The sequence below is a fragment of the Ammospiza nelsoni genome, chromosome Z (assembly GCF_027579445.1).
Source record: "Ammospiza nelsoni isolate bAmmNel1 chromosome Z, bAmmNel1.pri, whole genome shotgun sequence".
Taxonomy (NCBI): domain Eukaryota; kingdom Metazoa; phylum Chordata; class Aves; order Passeriformes; family Passerellidae; genus Ammospiza; species Ammospiza nelsoni.
Genome location: NC_080669.1, coordinates 61,929,699 through 61,953,751, shown reverse-complemented (window position 1 = coordinate 61,953,751; position 24,053 = coordinate 61,929,699). Strand labels below are relative to the sequence as shown.

The following is a 24,053-nucleotide window of genomic DNA, read 5'->3' as shown; positions in this document are numbered from 1 at the left end:
TAAAATATATCGCACGTGAGAGGAAAGGCATCCTCTCAACACAGCCTGCATATGTTAAGATTTAAGGGACCACTTTAAAAGAAATCAAAACCAATAGATACAGACGTGCAAAAAAAGAAACCACTGAAAACTATCAGCCAAAAGAAATACACAGATTGGAAGAAAATAGAGCTATACAAGGTAAGATCTTCTACTTTAAGTAATTTTTCACAGTACGCCAGTATTTTCGGCATCAGAAAAAACTGCATGAATATTTGAATGCCATTTGACAGGCCTTTCTAAGTAACATTTAGTACACTTTTCAGCCTAACAAGCAAATTGTCATGCCTTGTTGATAAAAAGCTCCCAAGAGCAGCATGGAAAAGCAAGTTATGCAACAGAAAAGTATCTCGTCTTCAAGAGTAAAATTTATCTGAATCAATTCATAAATATTTCAAGAGTGGGTATCTTCTCAGTGACGGTAATCAGAACCATAAAAAATTTAGTTGCTAGACTCTAAGTCAATTTACGTACAATTTATAAACATGTTGAAAATATGTTGCAATTAATGTATTTCATATACCAAACAAATAATTAATTAAGGACTATAAAAGGCCTTTTGTCTCCTTTTAGTATTGTACAAATCAAATATATCTCCCAAATTTACTCTTATAATCCATGTATGGCTGGATATTTTTCCCTTTTATATCAACTCATGCTTGATTTTCCAGATTGAAACAAATTGTGAAACTTCAGTAGCACTGAAAAGGACTTTCATGATGCTTAGAAACATGAACTGGCAGAACTGCATAACTCCTAATAAAGTCAAGCTAATAGCAATATGTATCTGGAAAGAATCAGAGGAGGGCAGAACAATTCATAGATAATCCACTATACATATCTGTGAGTTTGAAATTCAGTTTTATAAATCAATTCCCATTGTTCAACAGCAGATGGAGAACAAAAATTAGCCTCTGGGCTCTGTTCTGTTCTGCACTGGGCAGGGTCCACAAGCAGCTGATTAATCTTTCTGGCAGCCAGGTTTTTTAGACGCTGCATCCAGTCTCAGGTTTTGAAACAAAGGGTTTAGCATCACTAACTCTTGGTAAAGTCTGACTGAAATGTACTGTGGCTACAGCAAAAAAAATATGACTGATACGTTACTCGTCAAGCAACAAATTATAGTAAATCCGGCTTAGAAATTTGCCTAGATGTAACTCTTAAGGATTTCCTTAAGTCTTCCTTAAGACTTCCCTAAATAGGAAGCATTCATTTATTCAACATCTTTAGCAGACCTACTCATATGCAAAAATCTATTATTAGCCATCCAGATAATATATTATATATGTATGTGCATATTTGCATACAAAAAATGAAATATAAAGGCAAATGCATCAACTTCAAGATATACTCTTTTTGAAAGAAAAGTAACAAAATATAAATAAAAATTAAAATCATTCTGAAACTGTAACTGCATCAATCTCAAAAAATCAGTTTTATTTGTGTGTTACTTTAACACACAAATTTTTTTTGTGTGAAACCAGATGTATCATGTATCAAGCATGGCTTGTTATTCCGCTGACTTCTATAAAATGCTCATACAGAAGTATATTAGTTAATTTTACCAGAATTAAATTAAAGAATTAATCATTAATGACTTGTCATTTCTATTTGTGAAAGCTCTTTTTCTAAAAGTGAATGGAAGACTAATCTTCTTATTTTACTATACACAGACTTGGAAAACCTTTCCAGGTAGGTTAACATTTCATTGCAGCTTGCCTTCCATCCGTCTATAGGAAACTTAAGGAACAAGCCAGGAAAACACTACTGGCAGTGTTTTGCCTCCAGACAATTCTTTTTTTAGGAGAACTTTCCATTTACTAGAGATCCATATACTTCATTAAAACACCTCTACTAATGACAAGCTGGCAGGTGTTGGTAAATCTGGCTAGCTACAGCATGTCAAGAGGTAACAGGATTTCTTTTCTCAATGGAAAGAGAAATACCACTGTGTAGAACTAAGCAGACCCAAGAAAGCTAAGGTGACTCTTTACCCTGTGTGAAACTAAGTAGCTAAGCACAGATGGAATTTTCATTAGAAAAAATGATCATGTCAAAGGAAATAACCACCTATAAAAATGTTCTAAGGTGATTGAGAAAAAAACTGTGAAAATCTGAAATACAAAGCACTAAGAGCAGGTAAACTAGTTTTATTTTAAGTCTATCCTTTGGAAACAAGACAGAAAGTCCTGTTCCCTTCTCTCATGTTCTGGAGGGTGTTGCAAGGACAGGCAGGAATGACAATATTACAGGAAAAAAACCACTGTCTTTGGAAACAAATTTTTTGATACTGTACTGCAAGGGAGCAGACTACAAACCTCAGTCTGGAGTGACTGGAACTTAAAAAAATTTTTCCATTTGGAATTGCTCTTAACTCTCTGGCTACCACAGACTCACAACCATCTCCCAAATGCCACAGGCTAGACGAAGTAGACTTTATCAGATAAAGTGAGAAGGGGAATGAAAATTAAGACAAGAAATAAATCAGAGTAGGAGGTAATTGGTATTGGAAAGACAAGTAAAGAATTATGGCAATACACAATTTTTCCCACTCTTCACTATAAGCAGTAACATCAATGATGCTGATAGCAATATATCTCTAATTCCTTGTGGGCCTTCTTTAGGACCTCTTTGACTAATGCATTTTCCAGAATCAGGAGATAATGGTCTGTTCAAACATGTCACAACAAACTTTAAAAAATCAGAATCAGGCAAGGAATATGGCTGCTATGGTGGACCTCAGTTCATGTATCTCCATCTACCTTAACAATCAAAACACTAACACAAGAGGTTAGTATGAGAGTCACGGAGTGTGTAAGTTTGGAAGAGGCCTGGAAGGCACCTAGTATCCTTGTCTCTAAGGAGGAAGACGCCATAGCCTCCCCGGGCAACTTGTGCTAGTAGTCAGCCACCATTACAGTGCAGAAATGTTTTCTGAAGTTCAAAGAGAGTCTCCTGCATTTCAGTGTTTGACCACCACCTGTCACTAAGCACCAATTGGAAAGAGCCTGTCTCTGCTCTCTTTGCTCCCTTGTTCTACGTGCTTATGCACACTGAACCTTCTGTTCTCCAGGCTGAACAGCCCCAGTTCTCTCAGCCTGCCCTCACAGGACGGCTGCTCAAGTTCCTTCATCTTATTTATGGTCCTTTGCAAGACTCTATCCAGTATGTCCACACCTTTCTTGTACTCGGCAGCTGAGAAATGGACATAGCATTCCCAGCATGCCAGAATGACAGAAATTATACAAGTTATAAATGAGATATAAGTGGTTTTGACAGTGAAAAATTCAGGTGCTATTTAATAACTGGGCAGGATTTTTCCTGTATAGAACTGTGAGGCCTGGGAACAACTCTGTCCTCTGAAAGCTAGCAGGACAAGCTGGCCGAGGCCTAGCTCCCTTCAGGCACATGAAGGTGAGTATTTACCAGTTTCTTCTCTACTCCATGAGACAAAAAACTAGATTCATGTACTGAAGGAAGTCTCAGACCAATGCACCATAGTTCTGAGAAACAGCAAATCACAATCACAAGGTATGAACAGAAGTCAACAAGATTTCAAGCAGAGAGATACAGTTTTAGCCTTTCAAAACTTTTATTCTTTGTGTTGCTTACTTATTTTTCCCTGACTATATCCTATTGGCATCACCATGACCACCACTTTAAATTACTGTTTGTTTTCCTCATTACATTATTACTGCACTTTCAGGGAAGTATACTATAATACTGCAAGTTATTAATTCTGTCAGCTCAACTTCCACTTCATCACTATCTTCCTCTTCCAGCTGAGTACAACTCTTCAAAGGTACATTAAAATCCTGTATCCTTTACAAGTCAGTATCTATTGGTTAATCTTGAATTCTAAAAACAAAATGTCCCTGCATTTAACATCACAGAAAATTCAGAATACACCAGTTTTCTTTGGTTTTAACAAAAGAAATGCAGGGCTCACTGAGTAACCTGATCAGGATTGAAGATAATTAGTATGGAGCATCTGACACATTTCCTGTTTATATGATTGCATGACCCCACCATAAGATAAGTTTATGATCACCCACACATATACAAAGAAAAAAAACCCCACCAAATAATTGCTATTTTTTTTTTTTTTTCATTTTGAGCTTAGAACCCATGCAGCAGGAAACAGCCTAAAGTGAATTTAGAACTTGGTTATGTTCCTTTCAAACGGTATTTATACTGGATATACTGACAGGCTCTAAACAATACAGTCAGTGCAGTAAATCATTGGGACACCCATTCCCTTTTTCTCTCATCTTTTCAAGTACTGTGCCTGTTCTGACTGCATGGTGAATTATAGGTTGCAACCTCAGAATGTAACAGTAATTGCAATGCAGACTACATATTCTTTTCAGAGCCATGGCAGGTTGGATTTTTTTTAATTTTCTGTACTGCTTTAAATTATAACACTGGAAGTATTTTATCTGTACAGAAATTCTATATATACACAAAACCTTTCCGTTTTCATGATGCACTGAGGAATCAGATTTATAATACACTGTCATTTCCATGCCTTCAGGAAGCATTGCACTTTCCTAATTTTTGTAAGGAATGTCATACAGAAAATCATCAAGCCACATTTTGTGTCAAGTCTGCCATTTTTAATTATTAGCAACTAAGTTTAAGAAATTTCTCCTTTGGTTTAACAAGTGCATACCTACCTCACAGAGGTTTTTTTTTATGCCACAACTCATAAAATTGTTTAGGCTGATGCTCGTCCCTTGCACTAAATTACCAACTAATCACAGGGGATATTTATCATCTCAAGTTTTTATGTGAGAATTGTCAGACTTAATCACCCTCCTCATATTTTCACTACTTACAGACCGTCATTTATCATACATTTCAGCAGTGTGACAACAGTGGACTATTTTCCCCATTTTTCAAGTATGTTAAGAAAGACAAAAGCATGGCAAAGCATGGCAAATCATGACAAGAGCTTTAAAGTTTTACTGTCTCTGATAACATCCACTTCCACCAAAAAATGGTCCCTAAAAAAACTATTTATTTTAATACCACTTTTATCTCAGTTATAGAGATAAGTAGAATTAGCAGGCCAAAGCTAATAAATGGAAAGTTACAGTTAATTATATAAAATGCATTCTGATTTTTATCATTGGTTAAACTCCGCAGATAGTATGAGAGTGATCTGTTCTAATCAAATGTTTGTAAAAATTAATTTCTTTGATAACAATGCTGAAGAAACAGTTCCCAGAAGCCTTTATAAAGTGGATTCAGGGCACATTAATAGAAGCTGAAAAGATGACTAACACTGGTAAGATTAGTAATTTCTGGGGTAACTGCTGAGATATGTGGGGAATCATACCCCACATTCTTTTTCCAGTGCACTGACGAGTAAGAAAACATTTAAAACAAAGATACCCAGAATAGCATAAATATATGGCCACTGCTTTATTCTGGAGGAAGTTCATCCTGCACTCGTGGGCATGAAAGGTGCAATTCTCACACAATACTGCACAACAAGAGCAGAACTAAATTATGTAAGATATCACATCACTGAAATAAGATATGAATGACAATGCCCAAGTCGACCAAAGGAAACACTGAAGCATAAATGCTACCTCAGCATTCACAGCATCACAAACTGAGCTGTGGGGGGATTCATGCTTGGAGCAACTTGTTCTTTACTTGTTCTTTACTTTACTTTACTTCTTATTCTTGAACTGCATCCCATGGAAAAAACCCACAACAGAGCAGTCCTTGGAGAACTGCAGGCCATGGGTAGGACATATATGGGAGTAGTTTGTGCAGGACATTGGGTAAGGATACCTTAAATGCCTGCCAGCTGGGCACCCAGCTGCTTCTCAGCCCCCCTTCTCAGCAGGACTGGGAAACAAAATAAGATGGAACAAGCCTGTAGATCAAGATAAGGAATAGGAAATCACTCGCCACCTATCCAAAACAGACTTGGTTTGAAGAAACTGATCTAGTTGCTAATTAGACAGAGCAGGACAATGAGAAACAAGAACAAATTTAGAAACACCTCAGATGCCATTTTTTGCTGAGCAAAGTTTACTTCCACCTCCCTTTTCTCTTCTCCCAGAGGGCAATGTGAAATGTGGGTTGCATTCAGATCATAATACTTTTCTCTGTTGCCCCTTTCTTCTCATACTCTTCTGCTGTTCCTGTGTGGATGTCTCATTTCACTTTATCCCATTACTCTGGACTAATCACAAAAGGGGTGTTTTGTTTTTTGGTTTTTTTTTTTTGTAATCATTAAAAAAAATAATACAAGACCCAGAACCTAAAGTCAACAAAGAAAATTGCCATGCTTAGGTGTATTCTTTGTCCAACTTTGTATGCTTTGTTCTGAATTTTTAAAAAAACTTGACAGTCAGTCTCAAATCATTTCACAAAACATCTGCAGGGGAAAGCAAATTTTCCTCTAAATTTAATTAAAAAGTATGACATTCAAAAGAGTAAGTGATTTTAAAAGTAAAATTGACTTGTGTTACATTATTTCAGTTTTTATTGAGTTCTAGCTTTTAATGCAGCTGACTAAACATCTGATAAATATGCAGAGTACTCTAAGGAGATTTCTCAGATAACTTGGAATAGCTGAAAATAAATTAGAATAAAGACATGCTAGTATTCACCTAGAGTGATTCATGACAAATATGGCATAAAAGTACAGGTATTTTCTGGAAGACATTACTATATTCACAAGTACAGATAATATAGGAATAAGTATCAATGCTCTCGAGTACATTGTAACTTCAGTCACATCTAAAGTGATGAATGCTAAGATGCTATATTAGCATTGTAGTCATCAAAGTTAAAATGGGCATTTTTGATTAGGAAAAACATAGGCAAGATGAAAGCCTTGAATTCTTCCTTTAGAAGCAATTTCATTAAAATAATTTCCATGTCAAATATGCAGAGACTTTTAATTTCAGAAGGAAAAAACTTTTTCTTTTACTTTTCCAGAAAATAATTCTAGTGCTCACTAACCTTGCATTTTATTAAAAATACACTCTAAGAACAGAGCTACTACTGTGATGCTCACATCTGCTAGTGAAATGCTGGGGCATTCATATATACAAGCAGCTCTGGGTCTAAACACATTGAGCTAATCTCCTGATGAAATAATCTCCAGCACTGTATCCACTACCCACAACAAATCCAGGTCTCATCAGATGCTCCCAAGGCTGATTACATGGATTTACATGAACTCATGGTAGGCAGTCAACATAAAATTTTGAACACTTCTCTAATGTATGGAAGACCACATTAACAAAATTTATTCTACTGAGTAACAATGTGGAAACCCCAAAACGCTCTGTGCCAACAACTATGATACCCAGGTCTGAGAAATTTGTAGTGCATTAGTGACCTAGTCAAATAAAAGAGCTGGAGAATCTCTGAAGGTGAATTCTCCTTTCTCCGGACTCTGAGGCTGTACAAACAGTTTGCTTTTCAGGCTTATGGTGTGTTTCCATGCTTCCACTGAATTTCTTTTGTATGTTGACTTCCTGACTGCTCTCCTTGTGAAATGTCTGTATTTACAAGTTCCTCTGTCCTGGACTCCAACTATAATCCTCACCCTGGACAGTAGACTGTCCCATTACACTGTCTACTCTGGTTTATCCATAGTGAATTTTCATGGAAACAGAAAAGAAGAAAGAGCTGTTTTCTCAGAAGTGGAATAACAGGACTACATCCAGGTTTTTCATCTGTGCTAACAGCTCAAGGAGGTGCGCATTAATGCCTCTCCAATGATGGTTAGCAATATCACCACAAGGTAACTAAGCAAAATTCTCACTGTTTTACTGTGCCATGGAGATAATGCATATCATCCTCCAAGTCACAACCATAACTTGCTCTCACAACAACAACAACAACATTCAGATGCTCTGCACATCTTAGCACCTGCCGTCAAAGTCACCCACAACACGTGTAATAAATTACATGAAAAAATGCAGCTCTCTTGAGACATTATTACAAGAACATGTAGCACCACTTACAGAGGAAGAACCAAAGATCTTAAATGGTTGGGAAAATATTGTCCTTTCACTGTAAAACTAATTGATAATTTTGTATTGCAGGTGGAATCTTACCCTGGGTGACTGGCAGTGCCATGGCACAGAAAGTCTCACTGTACCTGTAAATGAAGTTCCTTGCCTTATCTACATTATTCTCTTCTTTCTAAGAAGAAAGATAGATACAGTAGGGGCTGGCAAACATCCTCTATACAAATATTATACAAATATAAGGAAATATTTTAGTAAGACAATGACTGAAGCAAGCAGAAACACTCTTAAGATTTCACAGTCACTGATTTAAAATGTCTGTCCCTAAGTGAATTATGTAACACAGATGTTGAAGTGAATTGCAACTCTCAGTCCATAGTGATGAGATTCACAAAATAGACTGTCTGCTGTTTGTCTCCTGATCATTATGGATATAATAAATAGCAGATGTTCCTCAAACTATTAAAAAACCCATATACCCCTGAAAACTTTGCCAGCACATCATACTATATTTCCTGAATCCCTCAGGATTTGTTCCCACAAAACATTTATTTCTAGATGTTCTGGTGTTCTGGTTTTACTTCATCAACTGAAATTCAAATGAACAAGGGCAGTGACCATAAAAACAACTTCAAGGTGATAAGGTTACTGAAAGCAAGCTTCAGAGTATATTATTCACCTCACCATGTACAAAGAACTCAATCCTTTCCAATTGCAAAGACTTGATGTAATCTACTCATGATGCATATGAAAAGAATTTGCAAGCTTGGTTTTGTTCATATTTGAAAGAAGTAGGATTTTTTCTATAACAAATATAACCAATCTGAAAAACAGTATATGAAGCTTTTGAGTGAGCCTTTTCCTTCATTTTAAAACTAATGTCAAGAGTATCTCAACTGAATATATTTTTTGTCTTAGGTAATTTTTTTTTTTACTGTCCCACATAAGATTTTTAGATGCATATGTCAAAAAAAAAGAGCTCTAATCAAAAGATAAAAACAACAGTCTCATCAATTCTTGCATATGCAGAAGAATCACAGCAACAAAAATCTTAGCAAGTGCCTACCAAGCAGAGCTCTTACACTCTGAAAATTTAGGTTATTTAAGAAGAAATGTAATGATCACAGGATTAACTCTAACACCATGTCACAAGCAAGACAGACCTGTAAGTGTTCTAGAGTTATACTCTTGCTTATGGAAAGAATTTTAATGGATTTCTAGAAACAATCATGAAATCTGAAAGAAAGTTTTAAAACCAGTGATTTATTTCTGCCAAGCCATAATCAACTGCCTTAAGAGCTTCTTAGCTCCTGTAAGTTATACTGGTATTTTAAAAACTCTCTCATTTTCTTTCACACTCAATATTATGCACAAAAAAATGGGGCAAAACAGTTTTCCAAGGCTTTAAAGAAGCCTCAGCCCTCAGTTCTGTAAAATGAGCAGAACACTGTCCTTTTAAGTTTGAAAAGATCTGGAATACAAGTCCTATGTAGTTGAATTTCACAAGTAAACCTGCTTCATAATGGGGTGGGGAGTGGGGGAGAGGTGGAACTAATATTTATTCTAAAACAGGAATTGGGAAAAATGTTAGACTGCTACTATCTAATATGCACTGGAAAGGTATCAAGAACAGAATCTCTTCTGACATTCCCTCTGACTAGGAGACACCCAACAGCATAAAAAAAAAAAGGGTTAAGCCTTAATAATTGACTAATTTACGTAATTTAAACTAATTTGCATTTTAACCCAAGCACCTGAACAGTCCTGTGAGCTTTTGAAAGCTCACCTCTATTCTCAAAGTGGGTACACTCAAAATACTGCGCTAAACTGGTGTTTTATTCAAATAAAGTCATGTAGTTTTATCATGTTCCTTTATATAATTTTCCATTATTCTCAATTGAGCTTTTAGGAGGAGTAAAGCAACCAACTTTACTCAGTTCAGACTAGCATTTGGCATTGCATGTCACTTTTAAAATAGGAAAAGTTTCTCAATTGTCCAATAACTGCTTCAGATTTACAGGCATTAATTATTTTCTAAATTCTCTCTATTTTTTTAACTAGAAGATAATTCAAATTTACAAATTTTGTTATATTAAGTAGTAACAAGTACAATCAGAAAAAACATGAAATGGAAAACCTTAAGAAGCAAAAATAAACAACTAGAAGTTAATACAGAAGCAGATTATCTGTCACTCCTTGAAAGGGCTTCCTTGTCTTGCTAAGATTCACAATTCTTATAATTCATTCTCAGTGTGAAGTTTCAGAGTAATATGCATAGAATTAAAATATATACTTATTATTACAGCAATTCTAATAAAGGATTTTCAAGAACAGTTTGACAGCAGATCAAACTTAGCAGACTGTCATAATCAAAACATCCAAGCAGATGGATATACATTTCTAAGTACTTTAATTAAAACCTGAAAACTGCCTGGTTTTTTAATTTGAATTTTTATTCTTATTATTTTTTTCTAGCTTATCCTGGAATTTTCCAGTCACCTCATTCCACATGTGAAAATAAAGCCCTACAAACAGAAAGATGAGGCAACTAAATCCTTTCAAAACCAATGAAGTTTCATCAAAGGTCTGACCTAAACAAACAAATCCAAAAAACAGTCTTAAGGACTAAAAGATGTTATGGCAAAAGTTACCGGAACTTCCTATCAAACACAATGCAATTTTATTACTTTCAGAATACTATACTTTCACCAAAGCCTGAGCTACCTACACATCAGTACACCCTTAATGACTTCTGAAAAACTTAAAAACATACCTTATTACAAAAACCAAAGAATAATCATGGCAAAGAAGTACAATTGCTAGAATACATTACTCTGGTTTATATGAAACTGTTTTAGAACCTCTTTCTGTTATAAGTATCTTTTTCCTTTTGTTTAAAACAGCAGTTATAATGAAATAGTAAGGCAGAAGTAATTAAAAATATTCTTTCCTTTGTACCCTCAGGCACTGACTTTGCTCAATTTTTTGTTTAAAAAAAAATGCTCACTTTAAAAATTCTCATTTTTCATCTGATCTGTGATATAACTATACATAATCTTTGTCCACATACTTGATGTTGAAATAGATTAGTTGATCAAAAGACCAGAATACAGCAGGATAGGAGGTATTCTGGTCAAAAGGAAAAGGCTAGTTTATAACCCAGGGTCATTCTTCCATTTTGATTCTGAAGTTCTTTGCAAAAAAATATCAAAACCAGCCAAACAACCATGCTGCTTTCTAAAAATACAAGAATTCCACTTATTAATTCACAAGCAGTTTATTTTTACTTATATAGTGAAATGTATGCTTCACTGTTTGAGCGCATATAAATTTATCTAAATCCTGGACACCTATTGAATTGAGTCAATTCAACAGCAATTGAACATTTCACTCTTTATACATTGCACATTCTCCCGAAATCTGCATTAAACAAATTAGTCCTGCCATCTCGTCATAACTAAACTGTTCTCCGTTGCAGAAATAGGCCAACAGTCCACAAAATAGGTGTCTGGATGATTTAGCCAAAACAAGCAAGAACAACCACTCAGCAAACATTATTTGCTTTAATCAATCTCATCCAACCCCCAAGCCATGAGGAATTATTCTCAACTAACAGAACCAGTTAAATTTGCATTACACTGCTTTTGGATGCCCTAATGAAGTTACCTGTCATTAATGATCCAGTTCAGACACAGATTGAGAGAATTAAGGTTTTTGCATCTCTTTACTATTTCCATCACGGTTTCATTGTCCAGTTCTGTGATATGACGTAGATCCAAGCTTGAAAGATTTCTTAGCTATTGAGACAAATATGAGAGAAAGAAATAATCTGAAATTCATTCACATACATAACTGTTGAAAAAATTGTTAATTTTTTGGAAGTTACACAGTATGTGCAAGTTAGTCATGAAAGATATGATTACTATATCTTTTACAAAAAGCAAACATACCAGAGATATTCACAGAATTCAGCTTGAGCAAAGTTGTGATTCAGGCACCCAGTTACTACATAAAATCCAGACATTCTCACTCAAGGTGTCATACAACCTACAATAAGGGCCTAGGCCCTCCTCCTTGTAAATACATGGAGCGCAAGATACCAAGGTAAAATATCAACTCATTGAGCCACAGGAAAAATAAGGCATGGAAGGAAGTGAGACAGCATGTTTGTGCTTAGATTCAAATGAATGCAATTAGCGACTCCAGAGTATAAAGCTTTCAAAGTAAACAAATAATACAAACTCCCTGGAAAATACAGTATTTATACTGTAGTCTCATCTGCACAGTTATCAATAACAGACTGGATATTCTAAACAACAAAATTTGGAGTCACAAAACAATATGATTAGGAGTTATGCACTAATTAAACTGACTTATTCCTAGTGTTAATCATTCCCATGTCCTTCAAAAGCAAACCCTTTTACAACTTTTATCAGTTATAGATGCAAAAAAAAAATTTTTACAGACTTCTCCAGTATCACTTTAGTCATAATAACCTCCAAGTACTGTTTGCTTTTTAAGCTGTCTGAAATAATCTCTGTTATACTCTGGAAAAATAATTGCATTAGGCAATATTGACACTTTAATTAAATTTACTTTCCCTGTAAGAGAGAAAAAATGATCCTCATCAGTGATTTAAGTCACTAAGGATTTGATTAGGTAAAGACATCCAACTGAGATCACAAAATTGGTCCACTTCAGTAGTTAATTATTAAGTCAATGAATTTAGGACAAGTGGGTAGGGAGGGAGGTGGCAGCATGGGGTGAGAAGAAAAGAAGAAAGAAGAGAAAAGGACTTCAAATGTAGGCAGCCTTCCCCAGAAAGTGGAGTTTTGTTCTTTACGTTTTTAACAGGCTCCAAAAAAAGCTGAAGACAAGCTACATGCCATTCCCAAAAATTTAGCAAAACAAGCATAATATCAAGAACCCTCACCTCTGAGGAACATCTCTAGGGTACATCTACAGAATCTAGGACAATAATATTTCAAATATTATGATACTACCACAGGTGTCACTGTGGAGGTAACTTACTGTATTGCCACTGAAATTCTGAAATAAACTTTTTTGTGTATTAGGAAGCAGAGCATATAGTGATTGACACTGTGTTGGTAAAAGAGTCACCTTTTACAAGCTCTATTTTCATTTCATACATACTGCACCAGCATCAAGTTTATCTTCTATGTGCCAAAAAAAAGCTCATAACCAATTTCTCTTTTTTTCCTTTATAAATTACAAGAAGGGGAAGCTTTCAGCAACTGTAAATTTCCCCAACTTCACAAAGCTATTCATACTAGATATTTCAGCCTTTAAACCATGCAGGCAATAATGTGGTCTATGCCTATGACATATAAAATACACCTACTGGACAATTCAACAATAAGTATATGTTCTATGACATTAAACAACTAAGGAGACTTAAAAGACAAGTAGAAAATCTTCCCACTTAAGAAAACCCCAATCCTTCTTTCTCAGCAACATTCTTCTTATGAGAAGATGACAGTACTGGTAATTCTTTTGCCATTATTATTCCTTACAGACTAAAACATACAAATATACACCAAAGTATCAATGCCTGGAAAGGGGCCAGTACTCCTTTAAAAATTCCTAAAAACTGTCTTCAAATTAGGTAAGAGGTAACAACCATGTATTATCTACCTCAAAGATCTACCTGATCTACCTCAAATTATCTACCTGATGAATGCAGCAGAAAGCATTTGAGGTTTCCCAGGGAAAAAAAAAATTGGCATTGCATGGCTGGAATCAAAAACTAAACTGATTTCCTAGAATTCCTTTCTACCAAATTGATAGGGTTTTCAAGGTAGATTTTTGCTCCTTACCATTACAGGAGAATGATCATTCCCTCATTGCTTCTTTCCTTCACACTAGTAATAGTCTATCTAATATTATATTCAGTATAGAGCAACTCAATAATCACTTGTCTTTTTCACTGTTACATTCTTTCATTTTAAACACCTGACCTACTTGACAGGTTAATTCTTTTTTTTCTCAGGCACAACATACTCAAAGAAGAAAACCTTTGTGTCTTAGAAGTTTGAAGACACTGTTTCTGATTGATACATACTCAAGTATAACGTAGTCTCTACAATCTCAAAATTGCCATTACAGAAGTGTCAATGGCTTTCAAGACCCGTAGAACTGAATACACACTTGCTCTTGAGACAATTTTGGATCAGTCTGAATACGACAGTGAAAAGAAGACCTCCCTGCCTACTTAAGAGGTATAAACATCCCATTACTGGTCACAGAATTGCAATAAATGCAATTTATTGTGTAAGTAATAATTTTTCATTAAAAATATATATATACACTTTAACAACAAATTTCGTATTTTATATATTACCTGAGAAGTAATTTTGGGGGAGAAGTGCTACAATCACTACTATGAAAAAATTGGAAGAGAAAAACACTAACCCTCATAGCTAAATAGTATGATATTAAAAAGAAAAACCAAACTTCTCCAAAGCAGACAATTAAAAAACAGATGCTTGAGTCCACAGTGCATTCATAAATTCTGACATTTAAATAGTGTACCTTTAAACAGTATTTATTCAAGAGCAAGAGTATATTCCGTGACTTAAATACTCAATCTTACAGAATTAGGATGCATAATAGTTTTCCTTTTGTGGTTTTTTTTTTTAACCAAACTTATTTTGTTCATGCAGCAACACCATTTTACTGAGCAATTTCAGGGCCCTTCTTCTGCAGATATCCAAGCTTTTCTTGAAATCTTAATTTTACAGCTTTGCAAATAAGCATGCACAAGGAGAATTTAAACTTTGAACTCAGCAACCTCAGTTAAAATGTTTTAATGGAAAAAGAAATATTTAATGTGACAAAACACACAACACAAATAAGTAGGCAGAGGGCTTAAAATATGAAACAGAAAATAGCAGAATTTTTTTAAAAGCAGCAACACTTAAACTAATTTTGCGTGATACTTATAAACATTCTTGTTGAAATTACTGATTATCACTTACACAAAAGTAATGACATCATTACTTTTGGATCACAGATATTTTAAAATATGTTAAAACCTTTGAGGTTTTTAAATACTTTGTTTGGTTGCCTTAAATAAATTTTATGTTAAATGATATATTTGAACATTCAGAGTTTATCACACTGTTTGTGTGCCGGAATGTCATGCAATTAATAAGATTTCTATCTTGACTACTGAAACTTGGAATACTAAAATATGTGCAGTGCTTCAGGTGATAGAAAATTACTATTACCATTGGGATCATAGGCAATTTAAGGGTAGGTGTATCAACTCCTGTGAATATTTAGATGTTATTGTATAGAAATCGCTATTATAATGGGTACACAAATTTTTTCCCATTGAACGCTTCCCTATTTCCTGTAGAGATATGCTGCCCTAAAAAGCATAGAAGATAACAGAACTATAGAATCATTTAGGTTGGAAAGGAACTTTAAACCTGAGTCCAATTGAAACCTATAACTGAGAAGTCCGCTGCTAAACAATTAATGTAAGATTAATCCTCTTCAGCCAAATAATTTCAGAAGGTAAGTCCTTATAAGGACTTAATGAGCTTTAAACTCAGATTTTTGCTAATTAGGCTTAATTTTCTTGACACTCTGTGTATACATGCCTTCAGGGAATAAACTGGTCTCTGATTTAAGTCTCCAAAAGCAAATGTATGATTGCAGGAAACGAAAAACAGCAACAAGAAAAAAAAAAAACTGTAAACCATATTCTTTGGCTTGTAATATCAATATAATCTATTAAATATTTTTAAAAAATCACTCACATTCATTAATTTTTACTGAAGAGTTGCCATAACTGAACTACACAATTCAGATATATTGTGATCCTAGAATAGTAATCATACATGGCCTAAAGATTTGGAAAATTATTGAATAGTTACAAAGAAGACTATTTTCCCAAAGACTGATCAATATGTTTTGCATATTAATAAGTTTTAATTTCAATTCTTAGGTACTGTGAAATATTAAGGTTCACAGTACCTAAACATTGCTTAAGTAACAAACAAGAAATCAAAAACTCTGTTGGAGGACAAAGATTTAATTACCTCTAGGGCAGGGACTTTCACACACATATAAACTACATATATAGTATCTGTGTTACAAGACTCATTTCCAGTTTATAAACTATGAAAGTTGCTGTAGAATTCCATTTTTACTGATTCATAGTTTACACCTTCATGTTATTTACTGTCAAGTACTTCTAATAAATTTTTTTGGGGCAGTGGAGGGGAAATGGAAGTTTCCTAGATCCAACACTTTCAACCATGCAGTCTTCTCTGCAATGTCTTTTTCACTTCATGGAAAGAAATGGCAGTTGGGTAAAACCACCTAATTCTCCAAAATAGGAGGAAGGACCTCTTAAGAGGGACACATTTAACTTCATTCAACAAAATCATCAGGTCCAGTTTGACAAGATGCAAAAATGTTCACACACCACCACATCAGGTAAAATTTCAAGCCAACACTCATGAAGAATGTCCCAGAATCATTGCATTCAAAACCCTCTCTTAATGCCTTTTTCCTGTCATTGAAAGACTAATATTTAAAAGGGCACATTACTAAAGGCAAACAGATTGAAATAATCATATTTCACCTTATGAAATCCAGCTTATTATATAAATTGATTAAGATACTGTTTTCCCCGTACTTAGCCAAAGAACAGCCATCATGCCCTTAGGCAGGAAGCTTAATGATTTTAAGATCAGAATGTATGCTGAAATACTACCATAAAAAGAGCAAAAGGCAGAACACCTGGTGTCAAAACAAATAATTTACTAGAAAGAAACCATAAATTACCCCAGTTCAGAAAGGCTCTTGTAAAATCAGTCTTGTCATGTGTAGACTATCATTATGTATCTGTCACACTGATGATGTCTACACTGAATAAGCCCAAAAATTTGCTCCATAAATCTAAATTTTGATTGACTTCATACTGACCACCAACTCAGACATAGGAATCACTAAGTTAGATTGGACATGGGTAACTAGTATGAGATGAAGAAGTGAAGATCACATGATTCCAAAAACAGTTCTTAGATTAACAGTCTTCATGCATTGGTGATTAGCAGAGTAAGTTAGAATTTTTTTTCTGTCGAGGTTCTGTACAAGGATACATACATAAATAGGTATCTGTAACAAAAATTACCAGACAGACTGTCAGAAATACATGGTGTAGAAGCACAGAGTATATTGTTACAAAGCTATTATTCTTGCATATATACCAGAAACCAAAGGAAGAAGCCAAGGAAGTGGCTTGGTAATAAAACTATATCTAGATGTCAAGATTTGCTGATGCCAGCTGTACAAAGTCTATTAAAAATGCAACAATTAAACTGCTGAGACGAAATTACCACAACAGGGGAGGAAAATGCCACTGTTCTTGAGGTCAAAGATGTAACACTACAAAATCAATACCTCACTAGAAAGAATACAAAGTTTCTTATTCCCATACAGTTAATGAACAATGATTACCCTTCTGGCTGCTCTGTGCTCAACACAATCACCTAATATGCACAGGCACTTTTCGTATTTGTGTTGATCTTCACACTTACAGGAAAAGCAAAGTTGAAAATAACCAGGGATAAAATCTTGAGAGACAAGGATGTGTGGATGGGAGAATGAGTGCAAACAAGAAAAAAATTATACGCAGAAAGCTAATTAAATACTAAAAGATAAAACAAGAAAACAGTCAGTGGAGATGTGGTGAAACCAGAAGATAAACTAAAACATTCTTCCCGCCTCCACAGAAATGACACAGATAAGCGTTGGACTAAATACTCTGATGTCATGGAGGAGGTCATTCACTTCCTTTGTAACGATGTTTGACACATTAAAACTAAAGGAAAATGAAACACATTCAGGTCATCAGAACGAACAGCTGGTTTCAACTGGACTTTAACTGTGAATTGCATATAAACACACTCCTTTTTTCCCTTTCTTTCTGTGTATGTACATGAAGTGCCTCTCATCTTACCCAATAATCATTATTTACTTTATCAGTATTTTTTTTCAGTTTACAATAATTTCAAGGAAAAAAGGCACCAACCTGATGACATGGTCTTGTTCAAAAAGCAAATTTTTTCTGACTGCCATTGTGTTCAGTACAAAAAGAGTGAAAATAAACCCTGAATGTTTCTTCTTTTTCTTAAGTATACAAGACTTTCTCTTTCATACCCCACAATTAGCTATTAAAAAAAGCTCTGCAATGCAGCAGCACTGTAATTAAGAATTTTTCAAGTGGCGGTGTTTTTAAAGAGAGCTAATATTACTAGGGGGAAAATACAGTAATAATAAACTACTCAATTTTTATACATCCATCAGCCCCAAAGCAATTTCACAACCGAGGCCACTGCTGTTATCTCCAGTTTGCACACAGGAAGCTGGACAGAAGGCAACTAGCTCTGCACAGCCTGGAGGGACACACTCACAGGCCACAGAGAGCAAACAGCAGATTCTACATTCTCTAGTAACTTCAGACTGGAATTACTCCTAAACGGTTATGAAACACCAGTTAAGTACTCAACACAAAACCAACCACAAATGGTTAGAACAAAAAATTATGTCATGAACAGATGAATTCCGGGAAAGACAGATGCAGCAGATAATGTTACTACTTGCTACAGGTCTTTCTAAAATGCCTGTCCCCATTTTTCTTACAAACCCCCTTTAAGTATTGAAAGGTTGCAGCAAGGTCTCCCTTGAGCCCTCTCCAGGTTAAGCAATCCCTGACTTTCAGCGTTATCACATCACCGTCTTTGCAGTATTCACAGCCTACAAAAGTTGTACAGATACAGCTTGAGGGAAGGAAACAGAAATACCTAAATCTCAAGTCCCAACATGTACCAATTTACTTACAAAGTAATTACATACTAAAAGTCTAAGCACCCTCAGATATTTTCTGAAGGACTACGCTCAATGGGGTCGCTCCAATGTAAATCAGGATTTCTAATAATTTATTATTATTAAACACATGAAAATCAGAAACACATTAATAAAAAGTCAAGCTCTTGACTCTTCTTCAATCAAATAAATGTGATTATAAAGCCATTTTGTTGAAGGATAAGACATCTAACATTTATTAAATACTCAATAAATCTAGGTCAGAATAATGCAGCAATCAAAACATGTAGCTGAAGAGTGATCTTAGTGGAAATTTCCCTACATACCCTGTCTACGTAAAATGTCTAAATTTTGTACCTCCTATATTTATGTTGTATATATAAACATAACCTATGGTTATAAAAAGGTAGTTTTCATATTATATGAAAATATTTGTATAATTTCTTTCTCCAACAGATATGCACACCTTTTGCTTATCACTTCAATATACAGTGATTTTGAAATTGCATCCTTTGAGGTTGTATAACTTTGCCATCCAAATTAATTTCCCTGGCTTATTTCTTTTTGCATGTGTTCCAAATGTTTTCAATTCTTCAGTATCTTCAGCTAAGCAGCTCTAAAATTATGAAAGTAATTGATCGATATGCTGAATGGTTCTGTATAACAATAGGAGACCTTTACAGCTGCATAAAGAAAGCCTTTGCTTTCACCAGTCACACTCCATTTTTATTAAATATGCTCTCTACTTCCTACCTCAAGATCTCCTTAACTATTTTCATGTTTGCATGATCCCTGGACGTACTTTCAGTTACAAATTTTAATTAGATGGTGTTTGTTCACCTCATTCAAGTAATCCATTTTATTGAAAACTTATATTACTTTCTGCAGATTCACTCAAGTAAATTTTCCCACACATCGCTCACTCCTGTTATGCAAAAGAAAAAGGAAAGAAAATAAAATGTATCTGTCATATTATCTATGTCAAATAAGAAGATGAATATAGTCAAAGTGTATGTACACAGGGGGGTACACTTCTGCAACCAGAGGTCTGTCTTAATCTCTTGCAATTAGAATTTTGTATTTTAAAATGGAATTTTGTTTTGTTTGCAATGGAATCAGCTGCAATTACATATTTTAAAGAGTTTTGACCTGAACATCATTGTTACTTGTGAGAAAACGTATAGTCCCATAAATATATTTTTGGTAAAGTGTTTTTATACAGTGAAATCTAAATAATGCTAAGTTCACTCACTTAATCATGTTTCTGTCCATGTCAGTGCTATAAATCATACACATAATATTATCCTGGCTGACACCTATGACATGGCTGTAGTCCAAAACACTAGTGACTAGCAGAAGGTAGCTATGATACTTACATTGGTAAGGTGAATGACTCCCTTTGAAGTTACAGAACAGCCCATGAAACCAACATACTGCAGCTCAGGGCAATGTTCAGCAAAAGCTTTCACCGACTGATCTGTCACCTACAGAAAAGATAAACAGGTAACAGTTGAAAAGGTGATATAACCACATACTTAACACCGCTTAAGAAATTTCTACACAACATCGGCTCATTTAGACCATTAGTATTATTATAACCATTACTATTATTTCTTTCAAGAGTTTGAGAGAGATTATTGCGTTTGCACAGTTATGCATGGACATATATACATGAAAATTAGGAAGAAAAAATATTTCTGGCAGAAGGCAGAGAAAAAAGAAACACAAGACAGCAGATGATAGCCACAAATTCAGATCTTACTGTCATCCTATTTATGTGCAAATAACCCAAGAGACAATTCTATTCACTATTTTCATAAATTATATACAAAAATGAAAATATAACAGATTAGTTATTGTCATCCCATATACTCATACCATACCCATCACTGACTTTGCAAAGAATTTGAATTGTGTGCTACCTTGAATTTATATGCCTTGTCTTATATTTCTTTGCAACTAAAACACAGCAACTGAAGATTTCAACTTAAAAGTAGTATTACATCTGTTTCTCACATGAGACTAGGTAATCTGATGGCAATATAGCACTGTGTCAGTTTTCAGACAAATGGAGATGTTATCTAGTTTATTATTGAGATTTATTTATTTATACAACTATTTTTCATCTACAATTAAGTTTGTTTTGTAAAATTTAATAACTATAAAACACAATCTATTGTGTAAATGCATTGCTTTGTAAGTAGACTAAATGATCAAAAGCAACTTTGTGAAGAATGTAATACTGACATAGGTACACTTAAGAGGACATCTACACACATTCATTTAAACAAGTAAGGTTTGTTTTCTTTTTGTTTTCTTTTTTTCTTTTTCTTCTGAGAAGTATATATTCCCAGTGCAAATGGCAGTAATGAAAAACCATATACTGACTGTGGGAAAAAGCCTGTATTTTCCAGCTACATGGCTCAGGAATGTCTCACTGTGTCTGGAATTCTAACTCCTGAATGCTGAGAACATTCAGAATTTCTATGGATGCCTTCCTGTTTCCACAGAACCAAAAAAGCAAAAGAAGTTTTGAAAGATGTAGTGCACAGCTGAGCCTCAGGTGAATTCATATAGGAACACTATTCCTGCTGTGCTTTGGATCACCATCACCCAGAGCTCCAACTTGCCCAAGATGTCACAATCCTGCACCCTGGCAGCATTTGGTGACCTTGGTGAGGACTCTGGCAGAAGAACTTTTGAAAAGATAACCCAGAGATATGGATTTATAGGCCCATTACCTCATAAAAGCTGTATTGTTTTAGGGTTACTGAAAATTGTTAGAGACCTAGTGCAGGGTTACTGAAAATTGTTAGAGACCGCAAAGAAACAATTTCTCAGTGAGCAGAGATTTTTACTGCAGCACATCTACCAAATAAAAGTAAAAGACAAGCCTGTTAGATTGTGTATTTAGAACCCAATTAGACTGAAAACAGGCCAAAAGGAAAGGAAAAAGCATTAGCTGAACAGATTCAATCTCAAACTGGGTAGTGATTATGGGGTATCTGCAGAGACCCATGTCTCAGGTCTGCCTGCTTGAACAAAAGCAAACCACTATGGCAAGAAATTTCTACTCTGATTTGATGACACAGCATTACATTTTTACTTTTGCCCACTCCTCTCAACTAAGGACAGCCAATCAACTATTACTTTTTTGAGATATTGATTACCAAGAACCTGTGACAAATACCATCACAAGTCAAAGGCTTAGAAATTTACTCATGATGCTACCAGAACCAAACCAGGGCTGTGGAAAAAAAAGTCTATCTACTAAAGAAAATAAATTAAAATCTCTGATTCAGCTAATAATCTTAGAGAAGGACTCTATTACAATCTTAGTCTACCCTCCTTACAGAAGATTCAAGTGTAATTCTCTGTTGCAGACAGCTTTGTCCTACCTATCACGAAAATGTAGTAATGAAAAATCAGTAGCATAAATGCCTAATATCACAAATTCATTACACAGCTTAAACCTTCAACTACAAACAATTTCTTATTAATAGCTAACATTTAGGTCCATGAAGACTTTGAGAAATTACATTTTGAATGCAAATAATAAAATTACTATGTCTTAAAATATCTACTTTCCATACTACAGTGTTTTGTGTAATCTAAACAAAACCTGTGGAAAAATAGTTCTAATAAAATTAATAACAGTAGATTGTGACCATTTATACTAAACATTTTACAGATCAGCAATGAGCCTTCTCAGTGCTTTTTAAATGTGCAGCATTTTTTTTAATCAGAAAAAGGTTCTTCATTACCTCTGTATGTCTCATGATTTTACAGTCAAAAGGAGTGTGATATAACCTGATTATGCCTTGCAATTTCTGTGGTAGTTCAGACACATATTTTGTTACTGCAAACAACTTGTTCTTAAATCTTGACTTATAAATAAAAAAAGCAGCGTTTCTGTCATTTGTTGTCAGACAATAAAACTCCACCATCTGGAGAAGATTACTTCAACTTTTATTGGGAAACACTGTAAAAATTGTTTCAATCAACTGTACCTTCCTATGAGAATCCTTTGTTATACCAGTATCTAGGAATTAACTACTTCTTTTTCAGATCCTATGTCATTTATAGCAATTGATTTTTTTTTAACATGCTTCCCATTCAGACAGCCTGTAAGTAAGACCACTTGATATTCTGTTTGGTTAAACACTTTAAATATTACTCCACTTTCCCATGATTGAATTAGCTGGGAAAGAATATACATATATGTACTTCTATATTTATACACACACACACTTGCAATTTCATTAAAATGGCTTATCGTAAGATGAATGTAAGAGACTATGCATGGAAACATCAGATCAAAATACCTGTAATTCTAAACATCTGCTAAAAGGTTAAAAGGTAAAATTTATATTACACCTTTTTTTTCTTATTTTTTTTGCAGGGTTTGGGGAAAAGAAGAATGTGTAGTGATTTGGAATTTATTTAAAACTTATGTATAAACTGGTAGTTAAATAAAATTACTTAGTTTTCATTTAGAACAACAGACAACTAAATCCTATCGGTCCTTATTTATATACGGCTCAAAACCATAATGATACAATGTTGGTATGCTTAAGTTTGGTTGGTTTTGGTTTTTTTTTCATTAGATCTATTTGCATTAAGGAAAACAAAAAGTAGGAAAAGTTCAGCCATATCTGAAAAGGTGATCAGACATTGGGATGGGCTTCCCAGGAAGGTGGTGGGGTCCCTTTTCTAAAAGGTGTTTAAAGGACGACTGGACATGGCACTCAGTGCTGACTGACAAAATGTTTGGTCAAAGCTTAGACTTAGCTACCCCAGAAGGTTTCCCAACCCAACTCATTCTGTGATCTGTGATACGGAAGCAACAAAGTTAAAGTTAAAGGACACTTCTAAGACTGGAAACATCTCTTCTTCTGCTTAACTAGGCCTTCTTCTTATTCACCATCTGCAGCATCCAGCACCAACAGTTTCTATACAGACTTAAAGTTCTGTACTAACTCCAATATGCAGCCTGGGTCACTGTTTCTATTAGAAGGAGGTTCCAGAAATAGCAATCCCTTTTACCATATGAATGTGTTTTATACTTGTAAGAGATCATCTATTCAGCAGAATGAAAGAAAAATAAGTGAGTGATGAACAAAGACAAAAAAAGCATGGAAAATT

General features: G+C 34.7%; 1 protein-coding gene across 1 annotated transcript in view; it reads right to left on the bottom strand.

The window, feature by feature from the left end:
- FBXL17 (F-box and leucine rich repeat protein 17) overlaps positions 1-24,053 on the bottom strand; it is a 279,309-nt gene that overhangs the window by 167,041 nt on the left and 88,215 nt on the right. The window contains exons 5-6 of the mRNA XM_059492832.1: positions 20,285-20,392; positions 11,712-11,842 (exon numbers count right to left, since the gene is read on the bottom strand). Of these exons, the coding sequence (XP_059348815.1) occupies positions 11,712-11,842; positions 20,285-20,392 (239 nt within the window). The remainder of the gene's footprint in view (positions 1-11,711; positions 11,843-20,284; positions 20,393-24,053) is intronic.